The sequence below is a fragment of the Equus przewalskii genome, chromosome 30, assembly GCF_037783145.1.
Source record: "Equus przewalskii isolate Varuska chromosome 30, EquPr2, whole genome shotgun sequence".
Taxonomy (NCBI): Eukaryota; Metazoa; Chordata; class Mammalia; order Perissodactyla; family Equidae; genus Equus; species Equus przewalskii.
Genome location: NC_091860.1, coordinates 21,101,243 through 21,116,819, shown reverse-complemented (window position 1 = coordinate 21,116,819; position 15,577 = coordinate 21,101,243). Strand labels below are relative to the sequence as shown.

The 15,577-nt window shown below is 47.6% G+C and overlaps 1 protein-coding gene across 5 annotated transcripts in view; it reads left to right on the top strand.

Annotated features, from left to right (window-relative positions):
• CAMK1D (calcium/calmodulin dependent protein kinase ID) overlaps positions 1-15,577 on the top strand; it is a 390,312-nt gene that overhangs the window by 86,081 nt on the left and 288,654 nt on the right. Inside the window, exon 1 of one of the 5 annotated variants that reach the window (XM_008531538.2) lies at positions 3,834-3,883. The exons of the other annotated variants lie outside the window; for them this stretch is intronic. Within the exon in view, the coding sequence (XP_008529760.2) occupies positions 3,849-3,883 (35 nt within the window). The 5' untranslated portion in view covers positions 3,834-3,848. Of the gene's footprint in view, positions 1-3,833; positions 3,884-15,577 lie in introns of those variants that run through there. 5 annotated transcript variants of the gene reach the window in all.

Below are 15,577 nucleotides of genomic sequence, written 5' to 3'. Positions count from 1 at the left end.
TTCTTTTTTTTTTTTTTGAGGAAGATTAGCCCTGAGCCAATCCTCTTCTTTTTTGCTGAGGAAGACTGACCCTGAGTTAACGTCCATGCCCATCTTCCTCTACTTTGTATGTGACATGCATGCCACAGCATGGCTTGACAAGCAGTGCGTAGATCCACACCTGGGATCCGAACCGGCAAACCCTGGGCTGCCGAAGTGGAACAGGTGACCGCAGTGCCACCGGGCCAGCCCTCCAGATATCTTGATCTTGAGATGCTGGTGGGACATCCAGGTGGGAGTAAGTAGGTGGTTGGATATAAAAGTCTAGTGCTCAGGATCGACTTGAGGCTGGAGGTAGCTATGAAAGTCACCCCTGTGCCCAAGGGGATGAGCTGCCAGAGAGAAAATCAGGCAGGAGAAGAGGAGAAGGCCAAAGAGAGAAGACCGTCCTCTTCTTTGTCTACTCCTGTACCCATTTTAGGTGACAGAGCAAGCGAGAGGGCCCAGATTAAGAGATGGCATCTGACCTGGACCATTCCGCTATCTTCATACGCACAGTGCAGACTCCAGAGCAGGAAGGATGGGATTCAGCAGACAGGCTGGAGGAGACAGGATGAGACTTGGCAGCCACCTGGGCTGGGGGAGAGGGGCCCCGGAGGAGACTGTGAAGGGAGGTCAGGGGACAGGAGAATTAAGACAGGAGGTGTGTTGGGAGTCGAAGGAGGATGTTGAGGGAGGCGGAGCAGTCAAGATGCCAGAGGGGACAAGATGATTGACAAGTGTCCACAGCATTCGGCTGTTAGGAGGCCCTCATGACCTCTGCCAGAGTGGTTTCAGGTGATGGTGGTACATAATCCAAGAAGGGGTTCTTCCAGCGTGTTCTCTCCCTAGCTCTTGAATTCCAGACACTCCGTCAGTCTGGACATGATGCTTCTTATCGCCTGGCTTACTAAAAATACCCTTCAGCCATTCAGAATGTGTTCTAAAGACTTCCGTTCTGCGTTTTAAATGCCAGTATTTGAACTCAGACATCACCACTCCTCTCTCTGGAGGCGTCTTCTAAAAACTCCTGTTACCTTTATTTTGACAATAAAAAAGGGTATGCTTTTATTTCCTGGGATGCCCAACCGCTAAGATGCTTGAGGAGCCGGAGTCTGTGGGAGTCTCGATGGGTCACAGGTAATGTGGATTAGTGACCCCAGGATCCTGGGGGACCTTGGACAGTAATATCTACCAGTTTCCCTTAACTTCTCTCCTGGGACTGTCCTTACACCACTTCCCTGAAAACCAGAGCTGTCATGGATTCCAGTCTTACTCCAGCTGTTTCTGAGTTCTGCTGTTCTATGAATCTTTTCCGCTGACACTGATCCTAATAGGCACAGAGTATTGAGTGCCCACCACGCTTAGGGCCTATATTATCTCATTTAATTCTTAAATTGTAGCCCTATGATATTAACCCTCTTTGCTGCCGGAGGAAACTGTGACTGACAAATTTAAGTAACTGTCTTAAAGCTGGTGGTTCCCAAACTTGCACATCTGTCCAAATACCCTGGAGGGCTTGTGAAAACACGATGCGCTCTATACAGAAGCGGAAATAGAATGATGTCCACCTGAAATTTACACAATGTTATGAACCAATGTGACCTCAATAAAATAATTAAAAAAAACCCCAAAACACAGACCACCGGACCCCACCCCTGGACTGCCGACAAAGTAGGTCTGTGACGGGTTTGGGGAAGTTGCATTTCTACCAGGGTCCCAGGTGCTGCTGGGGCTGTAGGGACCACACTTTGACAACCGCTGGTCTTAGCCGCGCAGCTGCGCAAGAGGGTGGGGGTTCACGCCCCGGCGTGCTTGTGGCTTTGTGTAAGTCATCTCAGGAACTGCAGTGGAGGGAAGCCTGCTTGTTACCTGGGATGGACTCCAGGCCTCCTAGTCGGAGATTCAGGTGAGCAGGGATTTCTCTTTTGAGTGAGATCCTGGCATGCATGGATGGACTGAGGCAAAGGGAGCATTTGGGGGCAGGAGCTAAGAGATGGCATTGCCTACATAGAACTGCAAACAGTGATAACATCGACTAAAAGTCGGTCTGCTTTGTTGTCACTGTGCCAGCGATTCTAAACAATGTCTGTGATAAATACTCTTCTCCCCACTCCCTTTATATATGCCACTGCCTGGCGGCGAAAGATAAAAACACTACAACACCCTTCTTGGTTGGGGCTCCGGTAAGCTCCACCTTCAAGGGCCTCACCTTCTACTTCTCTATTATCCATGCATGAGTGCTTAATCCACTTTTTTTTTTTTTCTGAGGAAGATTAGGCCTGAGCTAACTGCTGCCAATCCTCTTTTTGCTGAGGAAGACTGGCCCTGAGCTAATACCTGTGCCCATCTTCCCCTGCTTTCTATGTGGGGCGCCTCCCACAGCATGGCTTAGCCAAGCGGTGCCATGTCTGCACCCGGGATCCGAACCCATGAACCCCCGGCCGCCAAAGCAGAACGTGCAAACGTAACCACTGCGCCACCAGGCTGGCCCCTTAATCCACTTCTAATTGCTAAATCCTTCCTCCTTTGTCTCAATTTTAGTGCTAAAATAATCTAATTTAAAATACTCCAGGAATAAGTAAAATACGATAGTTTCATGGCAGTGCCTTCTGTATCACACACTGTGCCAACCACTGGACACGGAATCTGTAGAATCCTCGTAATGACCTCTGTGATTGTCCCCATGTTACAGGGGCACAGAGTTTAAGTCATTTGCTGGGGATCAGATGGCTAGTGAGTTGGCAGAGCTGAGATTCCCACCAGGCAGCCTAGCTCCAGGGCCCATGTCCTTAACCACTATGGCTCCACTGCCCCTCAGGCAGACAGTCGGTGCTTAATAAGTGCACATTGGATGGTCACATGGAAATGGGTAGGCATATTAGATGCCAGCAGTCCAGGCAGCTCTGGTCTCCCGTAGTGACTCTGGGTCCACGCCGGGTGGCAGAAGATCCCGCTGTGTTGCATCGTGTCTTTCTCGCAGGCTGCTGCAGCGTTTACCTCCACTGTGATGAAATGTGTATTCCCTTGTGGGGGTGGTTATTGGTATTTATGGAGCATCTTATAGCTGAAGAGCTCCAGAAGCAACAATTACCTCTTTAATCCTCTTAGCATCTCTGAAAAGAGGGAAGTGAACTGGTGTAGCCTGCTCCTTCTGCCTCTTCTTGCTTCTCTCACTCCTGTCCCCGTAGTCTACAGAATGCACACAGCAGCAAGGTGAGAGCTGGAGAGGGGGCATTTGGAGGGAATAAGTCATTTCTTTCTTTCTTTCTTTTTTTTTGCTGAGGAAGATTAGCCCTGAGCTAACATCTCTTGCCAATCCTCCTCTTTTTTTTTTTTTGCTTAAGGAAGACTAGCCTTGAGCTAACATCTGTGCCAGTCTTCCTCCACTTTGTATGTGGGTTGCCACCACAACATGGCTGATGAGTGGGCTAGGATCGCACTTGGGATCCCAACCTGTGAACCCAGGCTGCAGAAACAGAGCATGCTGAACTTAACCACTACACCGCGGGGCTGGCCCTAGGAATAAGTCATTTCATGCAAGTCACGTTCAGAGCTAGGTGGAAGTTTAGGACTCCTTGCGGGGGCCTTGAGGTCACCTCACCTGCATTCCCACTTCTGCTGGCGATGCTTTGTACTACCTGGTAGCTAAACGGAGAACTAACCTTCTTCCTGCTGAAGAAATCTCACCAGCCACTTTCACTACCCTCCTTCTGCTCAAGGAAAGAAAGTTTGAATAACAGAATTTTGTTTTCTTCTCCAGCAGTGAATTCTTCTGTCTTGGCAACTGCAGCGTTCAAGACAAGCTATTCAGAGGAAGAGCAGAGAAAATGAAAGGGGAAGAAGTCTGGGAAACTTCTTTGGTGTTAGTATTTTTTTCCATATGCGCGGATATATTACTCACATATGCATCCATGACTGCTTCTCAGCAGCCTCCGGGGCGCAGGCATGATCAACGGCCGCTGGTTGTGACTGTCTTTGTTATGCGTACGGAACCGAATTCAATGGCGGCACCTGAAGATATTCTGCGAGGAGATAAGGCTAATTTTGGTCATCTGAACATGCCAATGGGATGCCGTGATGGTGCTGGAGGTCTCCTTGTGTATGCCGATGTTTTCTGTTACTAAGGGGGGAATAAAGCCTAGATAAATAAGATCCCTATTGCTGACGTTCAGGAAATTTTCAGACGTTAGGCTCTCCTATTTCAGGATTGTTGTTAATCATTTCTCTGGCCAGATCATGGTGCTCGCTAAGTGTGCGAAAGAGATAATACAGTTAGAGAAATACTCAGCCTTGGCTTCCTGTTCCTTTTTTCTCACGATCCTTCGTTATGATGTCTGGCTGGATTGGTTTCCTCCTTCCGGCCATTGACCATCTCTGCCCGGCCACTCCCTGTGTGTGTGTGTGGAGCGGGTGAAGGCCCCAAATTCCAGACTTTGGGAGACTCCAGTCTGTCTTTGTTGAGGGGCCATCATTCAGTCTCATGCTTTTGTTTTCAACCATTTACATTTTTTTAAGGAGCTGATTTCATACTCATGGAGCAGTGGCTCCAAGTTCAGGCCGATGTACTGAGCTAAGGTTCTAGACCTGAAAAAGGCAGAGCAGAGTTGGCATTCTGGAGGCTTCCCTCTTTGCTCATCCACGTGTCTGTGACCCATGACCTTTGTGATGGGAAAGACATCAATACTGCTCCAGCTGGGCTCTGAGCTCTGGCTTTCCCCCCAAGGCAGCCACCTGCTCCGCTCCGGTCCCCTCTCCTCTCCCCTCCTGAGTGCATTCTCTGCAGCCAACAACACCCAGTCAGTGTTCCCCACTGTGTTTCCCTTCCAGATAGAGGAAAATGTATTAAATATGTGTTAGGAGAAAGGAAGGCCAGTCAAGGAGATCTTGAGATGAAACAGAAAGATGGAGGCACGCAATACTTATTTTACCTCCTTCCCTCCAGGAAGGCAACGATGGAGAGCTGTCATTATCCTCTACAGAATTACAGGATAGAGCTAAAGTTCTTAGAAATGCTGGGGAAGGCAGGAAGCTCTTCCAAGATGGCCGAGGGAAGCCAGCAGGGACATTAGCTTGGGGGAGGATGAGCTCAAAAGAGGGGACCACTGTGCAGTGGAAATAATGACTTCCTTTGGCCTCCGCTGCGGAAAACAGCTTCTAGGGGATGGCTGAGGGAGTTCAGCCTGGCTTGTGGCTTTCTTTAGATGTTCTCCAGGTTTCTGACATGTGTTGAGTGGCTTGGATGGAGAGGCCATTCTGCAGCTGCTTATGCGGTGACCGTGACCGTGCAGCTGGCCGTGTGCCTGCGGAGGGCAGGTGTGAGAAGAACGAAGCATGGGCCTCCGTTGTGTGCCCAGCTGAAATCTGTGTCCTTGTTGGTTTCTTTCTTTCTCCTCCGACCCCAGCCGTTTTCCTTTATGCCACCAATTCCTGTCCAGTGTGAAAAGGTTTTACATCCAATTACCATCCTGTGTGAAAAGGTTTTACATCCAATTCCCATCCCATGTGGAAAGATTTCCTTTTCAGATTTGTGTGCTGAGCCCAGCAGAGCAGAGACGAGTAAGTGCTGTAACATTCTGCATGTTTTCACCCCTACCCGTACGGGCATTTCTAAGGAAGAATGCAAACAGGCCTGAAATACAATGTATTAGTGTAACAGAGAAGCGAAGAGTATTTTTAGGAAATGTGGCTAAAGCAGATTATTGGGGTGAGTGAGTGAGTCAGGTGAGGGAAGAGCGGGGTGTTCTGGGTTGAGGTTCATGGCTGCCTCCAGCTGTCCCCAGAGTTGACAGACCAGTGGGGCCTGAGGACCCCTGGGCTTGTGGTGGCTCCTGGGAGAGTGAGGGCTTCTGGAGGAAGCTGCACTGATCTTAAAGCCCGGTCTGTCATGGGAAATCAGTAGAGGCAAGCAGTGCGGTGAAGTCCAGAAAGGCCTGTGGCCGTGAACCACCAGGTTCAGTGGAGAGGCTGGCCCCCAGTGTGCCTGCCATTGGCCCCTCTCTCTGTGGAGGAAGGGAGGCTGGTCAGACGAAGCTGTGGAGGCAGGAGGAAGGCAAGGCAGGGGGCTGTGAGCACTGTGGAATCCTGGGAGGGAAGGCGGGGACTCTTACCGTGGAGCCTTTGCCACACCACCCGAAACTCTCTGTAATTCAGTTTCTTTATCAGCAAACAGAGCGTGTTAATACTTCCTCAGGGAGTCGTGAGTCCAAACAAGGTCCCGGATAAGGGAGGGTTGGAACTTTCCGAAGAAAATTGCTCGAAATGCCAAGATGTAATATTATATTAGCTGGGGTTTAATGCTTGATAGCAATATGAGTATTAATTGCCCCTTGTAGTGGCACTATTCACAATAGAACAAAGTTCAACCCCAGGCAGGTGCTTCTGGTGTCCATTTGGGACTCTGGCTGCCAGATTGCGCAGAGGGCCTGAGGCTAAGGCACTTTCCCCACCTGGAGGTCCCGTGCCAACCCTGTGGTTGGGCCCTCCGTGTTGGCCAAGTTCCCTCTGGGATCCTCAACTTCATGTGTGTCTGTGACACCTGCTCCCATATTCTCTCTTGTAGAAAATAGCCATCACCACTGCGGTAGTTAATTTTTTGTGTCTACTTGACTGAGCCATGGGGTGCCCAGACATTCGGTCAAACATTATGCTGGGTGTGTCTGTGAGGGTGTTTTTGGGTGAGATTCACATTTGAATTGGTAGACTGAGTAAAGCAGATTGACCTCCCTAGTGTGAGTGGGCCTCGTCCAATCAGTGGGAGGCCTGAATAGAACCAAAAGGCTGACCCATCCTTGAATAAGAGGAATGCCTTCTGCCTTTGAACTGGGACGTTGGCTTTTTCCTGCCTTTGGATTCATGTTGAAACATCGACTCTTCCTGGCTCTCGAGCGTGCTGGTCTTTGGGCTGGAACTATCAGCTCTCATTGGACTCGAACTTGCTGACTCACCCTGCAGATCTTGGGACCTGTCAGCGTCCATAATCATGAGTCAGTGCCTTGTAATAAATCTCTTTATTTGTTGTTTCTGTTTCTCTGGTTCTATCGGTTCTGTTTCTCTGGATAACCCTGACTGATCCAGTCACCTGCCAAGTCCAGTCACACTTTGTGGTCCACCCAAAACGCTCCTTCTCGATTACAGGATTTTACGAGAGGGCAGTGAGTGAGCAGAGCAGTAGAATTTGGGGTCTCTCATCGTTTAGACTTCGTGTCACAGGCAGTGGTCGTGTCATAGTCATGGGGCCCCACTTTTAGAAAATTTCCATGCTTAGAAATGTAAACCTATGCAAAGGAGAAATTAGGAGTTAATTTTTCACATTCCAGTGGGATTCCGCACAAGGTCCTTTTAATTAACGAGTTCCCTCTTTGATTTGGAAAATTTTGCTTTGCACTAACCCTTTCGGGAACACATGGGTCCCCTCAGATGAACTGTTCCTCTCCCATCAGCCTCGGCTGCAGAACATCGAGCGACCTTATTGATCAGTTCATGAGGTTGCTCATTTGGTGACTTATTTCACAGACTGTTCTCTAACAGCTAGTGTGGACCTGGGAGTTGCCCTGTGGCTCGGAGAGCTTTCGTCGATTTGTGCCTTTTTTGTTAATTTGAGTTTGATTTTATTGGAGTCCCCCTGAGTCAGTCCTGGAGTCCTTTTCTAATTGCTCGATGCCCTCAGCGAGCCTCAGCTCCCTGGTGTAAGGATTCCTATCCCAGAAGAAAGGCGCCAGGTAACTGGAATCATTTCTGATGCACCCTTCAAGGGACTCCTGTCGTCAGGAAGAGGGTATCAGGCTCAAAAGAGTTCTGAAGGGTCAGCGGGACAGACTTTTCTCTCTGTTCTGACCACAGAACACTGTGTTCTACACAGACCCTTGGCCGGATTCAGGAAATGTCAGTGTTCTCTAAAATGGAGAATGTAAATTTGGGGAAGTGCATTACCCCCACTGTAAAAATGCCTATTAATATATCCTTATTAAATAATAAGCTAGTCGTATGGATTCATGGCTCCTCCATTCTTGTGTTAACAACCCGGTTATCTCCGGATCTCCCCAGGATGACATCTATTGATGAGCACAAGCCTGGGAAATACCCTCTCCTAGAGCCTCAGGAAATCTCTTTCCCCAGCTGCCCTCCCTTCACAGACACCACATGCTCTAATTCTCATGACATCATTCACTCTAAGGTGGAAGTGACTGATAACCACTTAGTGCCATGCTTCATAGAGTTAGTTGCAAGTCCCAGGTAAAGTTTCCAACGTTAACTCTTTAAAGGGTGCAGATTTTTTCTTCTGAGCACAGAGGCCTCCCAAGCTCCCTGAAATCACAGAGGTGGGTGCCCGAATCGTGTCCTTGGTGGTGATGGGTAAATGCACCTGGCGATTCTTCCCTGTGCCCTGGCTGAGTACACTAGGAGAAAATGACTTTATCCTTAGTCTCCTCCTGAGCCCAGAATGAAGACTTCTCGGACCACAGCGTAAGCAGCCACTCTCTCTGAAGCAGGTGCAGAGTAGATTTGCTGTTAGAGACCATCCACATGGCCTGAACCGTTGGGGTACTGCCCTGCTGTTTTCTTTCTTGGAGGTTACCGCAGTGCGTAACTGCTCACGCTCTTTACACCCCTCTAGTTCATGTCCGCCGCTCCCACTTCCGATCTTTGATCCCGCGCTCTCACGTACTTTTGCCTGAGGTTGACCATCTGCATCAGCAGCTGTTCACAGGCGAAGGCCAGCTGGGCAGAGAGCCAGGTGCCGCCAGCAGCCCAGACACCTCGGAAGCTGCATTCCAGCCTTCAGCACCAGGGGAACGTGTCTCTGGACACGATGTTCCCCTGCTCCAGATAGTGTGGGACAGCTGCGAATGGGACAGCCACACTCACAAGTCTGGGTGCTAAAGGTGTTGGTGACACTTGGCCTAGGAAGGAGCAGGCCAGCGCTGTGCTGGTATGTCTCCGAGGGTTTCTGGGTGCAATCTTTGATGGCCCCCATGGGAGAGCCACCCTCCCCATGTGCCACAGCCCTCGCCTCTGCTGTTAAGCCTTAATTGGACCTGGAAACCACTTGAGGGTTGTCCCCTCCCTGCCTGGTGCGTGGAGGCAAAGGACTTGAGAGACATTGTTTTGAAATTAATTAGAGTGTGATAAACGTTGTGAAACAGCAATACTGCCCTTGGAACTGTCAGCCAAGCCAGCTGCTCGCGGGGCACTGTGACACTTTGACTTGCTAGATTCTTCTACCCGCCGTGGCTGTTCGGTTCCTGTGGTGTGGAAAGGGAATTTGGGGCCCTGCTCCAGGTAATCGGAAGATGGGAAAGTGATAGATGGGGAAAGAGGTTTTAAGGCAGAGAGAGGAAAACAGGATGCGTGTTAAAGAAAAATATCAGAATGCCAGGCCTGCTCGCCCTCTGTTGTTACTTTCCTGGCATGAGGAGGTTAGGCCTGGCTCATTCACTATATAATGAAAAGGAAAAGAATGCTGTGCAGACACTGGGGATTTGATAAATGCTTCTTGAGTTCAACACAGATTTCCATGGCCCGTTTCTGTGCCTTTCACAGAACCGTCCCGCCCCACGCACATTAGCTTGTAACCCTAGCTCACTGGAGGGTATGAGTGTGTGTGTGTGTGCGCACGTGCTCTCAACTGAATGTTTGTGTCCCCCCAAAATTCATATGTTGAAACCTACCCCCAGTGTGATGGTACGAGGAGGTGGGACCTTTGGGAGGTGATGAGGTCATGAGGGTGCAGCCCTCATGAATGGGATTAGTGCCCTTATAAAAGAGACCTCCGTGAGCTCACTCATCCCTTCCATCATGTGAGGACAGCGAGAAGATGACCCACTGTGAACCAAGAATCGGGCCCTCACCAGACACCGAGTCTATGGGAGCCTTGATCGTGGACTTCCAGCCTTCAGAACTGTGAGAAATAAATGTCTGTTGTTTATAAGCCACCCAGTCTGTGGTTTTCTGTTTCAGCAGCCCGAATGGACTAAGACTGTGCCAGCTGGCCGAAGAAGGATCTCAAGCTCTGGTGGAAAATATCTGGGGACGTCTGGGCCGCACTGCTCTGGTCTATAACTGATGGTGGTTAATCGAGCTCCTCAGGCTGGACAGAGTAGTCACAAACTAAAGGCAGAAATGACATCTGCTGAAACCAGTTCCTTATCGGGAACATGTTTATTTATTTTGCTTAGTTGTTTTTTATTATAAAATTCACACAGCCTCCTGGGGCAAGGTCACTTTAGATTTACTTTCTAAAGTGATGCAAAGACAAGATGTATATTTTTTTCTGTGTCTAAAGGGAAATTTCTTGTATCTAAAAGAATTCCACCAGAATAAAAGATCCCCAGCGTCCACGGTCAGAGGCTGAGCAGCAGCAGAACTCTGACTTCAGAGGGAGCCTGTCAGACTCTGAGTCCCTTCTCGGCCACTTACCGGCTCTGAGAACTGGGCGAGGCATGCTTGGTTCATCAGCTGTCAGGTATTGTGAGAGGATTCACTGAGAGAATATACTGCCCTTCTCACACAGCCTGGCATGGAGAGAACATCCACTCACTGTTAATTGTTAAAAAAAATCATTAAAGGGCCTGTGGTGATGATTCTCCATCATCTTCCGTTTAATCCATTTCTAACTGCAGGGTTGATCTTTTTTTTTAACGTGTCCTCTTTGAGAAGGATCATTTTGGAGAGCATCCACTGTGGATTTCATGGCTGCAGGCCCCAGGCCGTGTTCCCCTGCTCTGGATCTGTTCTCCCAGGTGGGAGGTTTGAAGCCAAGAGCATAGAACACCAGCACAGGGGGTTCCCCTCACTAGAAAGCTGGAGTAACAAAAACATACATGTAGCTGCCATCATTTACAACCGTGACCGTTCATGCAAGGGCCGCATGGTGAGAGGGAAGACCTTCCTGATCCGGGGAGCTGGCTGCCTCTGCCCCTACAGTCGTCCGTGGGCTCCCAGCCTGCCCACCTGGCACGAGTGAGTGGACTGGCATAGATGGAGCTTGGGGCTCCCTGAACGGGAGGCGAGGGCCCGTCCGCGCCTGTCCCTGCAGATGGCCACAGATCGTTCGTCTTCCTGGGCTGATTTTGCAGCCCCGCTCCCGCCTGTCTCTGGCTGAGTGTGGATTTCCAGCTTCCGCAGCCCGCTTTGGTGTTTCATGGGTGGCTAGCTTTGGCAGGTGCAATGTGGTTTTATTAATGGGTGAAACCCTTGAACACTTCATTTGTGTGTTCTTGTTAGTAACTTAAGAGGGCATGGTGACATGTTTCCTGACCCATATAGGCAAATCTTTGTAGGCAAGTCTGTCCCTTGGGCTGTCGCCAAAACAGATCTTGCTGATGTCTCCTAGAAGCAAGTGGCAGCAGGGCTAGTAGTGAAGTGATTCTCCGAGGGTTGAGGGACCCAGGCTGAAGTCTGGAGGGGGGCAGGTACCTTTGGGATGTGCACAGGGGCCTTGGCAAAGATGTGGCAAGCACCCACAGCCTACCCACCTTGCAGAGTGTTAGGGCAAAAAGGAACCTTCCAAGATCCCCTTGTGCAAATTTCTAGGCTTTTTACATCGTGTAAAATATCTGATGCAAGCTGTGTATCCTCTCATAAGAAAAACGCACCTATGTACACACCTGCAACTTTGCAGACAATTTCAGGAGTTCACCGACTGCCAGAAATATGCTATTAGGTCATAGATAAGGGATAAGGGACAACTGAGCCACTATGTTCTGGATCCTCCCTATTCCTTTATTCACTGGTGCACTTATTTCCGACCACCTAGCTGCTTAGTGGCAAAGCCAGAGCTAGGAGCTCGCTGAACAGGGCTAGACTCTCAGTCCAGTGCTCTGTCGACAACCCCACATTGCTTTCACCGAACCTCTCTGCCTTACAGGTCTCAGTGACCACATGGTCCACATGGAAATGACTGTTGTCTTATTGCATCTCAGCATAGATGAGATTTGCTTTCCTAAACCAGCTAAGTAGAGGGGAGCCTTCACTCCCTGTCCCCTTCACCCCAGTCTGTGGATTCAAAGCTAGTTCTGGGAAGACAAAGAAGGAAAGGAGAGTGTGTGACTTCACTGCTGGCGGCGGGGCTCATTATCCCACTTTGCTTGACGTTCTCATTAGTAAGTGGTGGTTTGGATACAGAGAATATTCTTTTTTTTTCCTTCCCAAAGCCCCAGTACATAGTTGTATATCTTAGTTGTAAGTCATTCTAGTTCCTCTATGTGGGATGCCACCACAGCATGGCTAGATGGGCGGTGTGTAGGTCCATGCCAGGATCTGAACCAGTGAACCCCAGGCCGCCAAAGCGGAGCATACAAACTTAATCAGTCGGCCACGGGGCCAGCCCCCAGTAAGGTCATTTTAGAACAGAAGGTGTATTAGTTTGCTAGGACTGCCATAACAAAGTCCCACAAACGATGTGGATTTGATAAGAGACAATTATCGTGTCAACATTTTGGAGGCTGGAAGTCCAAAATCAAGGTGTGGGCAGGGTTGGTTCCTTCTGGGGGCTGTGAGGGAGGACTCTGGTCCAGGCCTGTCTCCTTGGCTTATAGTGGCCTTCTTCTCCCTGTGTCTCTTCACATCATCTTCTCTCTATGTGTGTCTCTTTGTCCGAATTTCCCCTTTTTATAAGGATACCAGTCATATTGGATCAGGGCCCACCCTAATGACCTAACTTTAACTTGATTCACTCTATAAAGACCCTGTCTCCAAATAAAGTTATATTCTGAGGTTGTGGGAGTTAGATTTCAACATGTGAATTTTGAGGGGTCGGCTCAGCTAATAACAGAAGGCATTTCCTGATTGGCACATCTGAGCGAGGCACCTTGGTGACCAGGCTTGACCTGGTTGAATGTGCTTTCCATAATGCTACGCTATTTGATTTATTGAGGCTCTATTAGATATATTTCCTGTAAAAAGTGACAGGACAAGTCTTTGGAATGTTGGAGAAAAATCTTGATTTTTCTGGAAGACTTGGCAAATATGCTGAGCACCCACCTGAGCTGATAAAATTTGCTTGAGGGTTGGGGTGGAGGAAGTAAATCTGTGAGCTCAACAGCATTCATTGGGGGGTAATGATTTTCGTGCTCGAGTCACGGAGGCTGGGTTTTGGAAGCATCTCCCGTCTTTGTTCTAAGTGTCTGACTGCTCAGGCCCGACCCCAGTAGTGCTGTGTTCGGTGAGAAAGAACTTTCCATTGGAATTACATTTTTATGAATGGTGTCAATTCTGTTCTCTGGGAGTGGAGAAATCACACTCTCAGAGTGAATGTAGAAGGAGGTTAAGACACCACCTCCATCAACATAAATAGGTGAGGAATTCACGAGGACATTCAGTTTCTCATGGAGAAAAGATGAGTTATGTCTTTTAGCCTAGAATAGACCCTGGGGCATCAACCTGTTTATATCTCTTTTTTAAGTTATTTTGTGTTAGTAGGATCAAGGGGATTGAAGACGAGCTGCGACAGTGGGGTCGCATGTGTTTTCGGGGGAAGCCACTCCCCTCATCCGAGCTTTAAAGGACAAATGGAAGATGCATGTTGTTTAGAATGTGGGAATTGCGATTTGGAGAGGGTGAGGGGAAATACCAGGTGAGAGTAATTGAAAGGATATCATAGGAGATTTATCCCTGGGCTTGAGACCTCGAGGTAATACACATCTCTTCAGCATAGTGCTTGTGGAGGGGGAAATACTGGGCCCAAGGTGAGCTATGAATTGCATAGCAAGATGAGTGTCTCGGGACTGGTAGGTGTCATGCCAGTACCCACAAGAGAAATCTCAGCCATCTCTTCATTACATCAGATGAAGGTAAATACCGGAAGAAGCTTAAATTCGGTTATAGAACTAGATGATGTGGGGTGATTTATGTATGGGAAATGTTGAATCCCAGGCCAGCTTCACTCTGTGTATTTTTGGCATGCAGCTTATTTTTGAGTCATTTTTCCTTCTGAGCTGGTGTGTGCTTAGGAAGTGCTTGCTAATTTTTAACATTAGTTTTATACATACACATACACATTATATTTGAAAGTCCTATATATGTAGAAAGACATACCTTCTCCTTGCCCCTCCCAACCTCCACCATTTCAGCCTAGTGTGTCACAAAGCCTGATATTTTTGTATTCACTTTCATATTTGCTGTGGTGTCAGATTTTCTTGTCACTTTTCACCTTCATTGGTTGGATTGATTAAGAGCTGACTATCTCATTGTTTTGAATTTGAGACCTGGTAATGAAACTGATGCTAAACACAAACTAGAAATCAGTGGGGTAAGAAGGATTAGAGGTGGAATTTCTATTTCCGGTGAAAATCTCATTTAGAATTAAAAGCACCACTGTCAAATCCTTCAATTTAAAAAAATGTAAACTGTGAACTTGTGGGCTGAAAACTTAGATTCTGGTCACTTCCAAAGCAAGTACATTTTTTCCCTCTCGTGAATTTCTCAGAACAAAAATTTGCTGCCCCAATTAAAGTCCATGACATTTATGATAAAGAAAATGCCTTCAACTTTTTTACTGCCTAAAAAGTTCCCAAATGCAGACAAATATTTCTTTCTTCTCACTGCCATATGTACACATGACCATATAACAATGCAGGGAATAACATTGGCATCAATTTTAGTGACTGTTTAGAATGAGCTTAATATTATCGACGAATATTTCTAGTGAGTTCAAACAATGATATGCCTTTTCCAATTGTCCAAGGCTCTTTTCTTTTAATGGGTCAGTTCTTTCCAGTTTTTAAAAAAATTTTTCTTAATTTTTAAAATCGAAGGCTTTTTTTCCAGTTAAGGAAGCAAAATGTTTAGCTTTCTAAGAAATGCAGAATGCCAGGATGGTTCATTTGAGTGTACTGCTCATTTAAGGTTTTATGTCCTTGGGAAAGTTGGAGAATAAACATTTAGGCAATTTTGAAAGGATGAAAACACTCCAATATGTTACACTAGCAGCGTACAGAAATAAAGAATGTACGAGATGATTTATTTTTGTCTGTCAAGGAATTAATGATGTGACAGATTAAAAAAACTGGAAAAATATATTCAAAGGAAAAGCTTCTTTATTCTTAGGTGTTCTTTTAAATGTATGTGTTTTTAAAAATATTCCTTTGTTCTCCAAAGGATGTGGACAAGTGTCTTAGTAAATTACCTTAGTTGTTAATGTCTTTATGAAGTTCATGTTTAGTTATAAAACTTCAGGCTCTTTGATGACTGTATTATTTAGGATTAAGATGCACTGTGAGTCATAGAAAACTACAGATAACTATGAGTAAAAAAGGATAGGGGCTGTTTCTCTCTTGTACAAGTCCTGGTAGATAGTTCTAGGGTTAGCATGGTCCTTCATGATGTCAGGGACCCAGACTCCTTCTAGCTTGTTGCTCTGCCTTGTGTGGCCTTGATCTCATGGTGCAAAATGGGGCCATCCATATCCCAGACAGCAGAATGAAGGACGGGACAGAGAAAAAGAGGCAGAGGGTACCTGTGAATTTCTAGAGCTTAGGTGGTTAGTCATGCCTAACTGAGGGACCATGGGAAATAGAGTCTCCATTCTGATGTGTATGTGTCTAGCTGAAAATCAGGG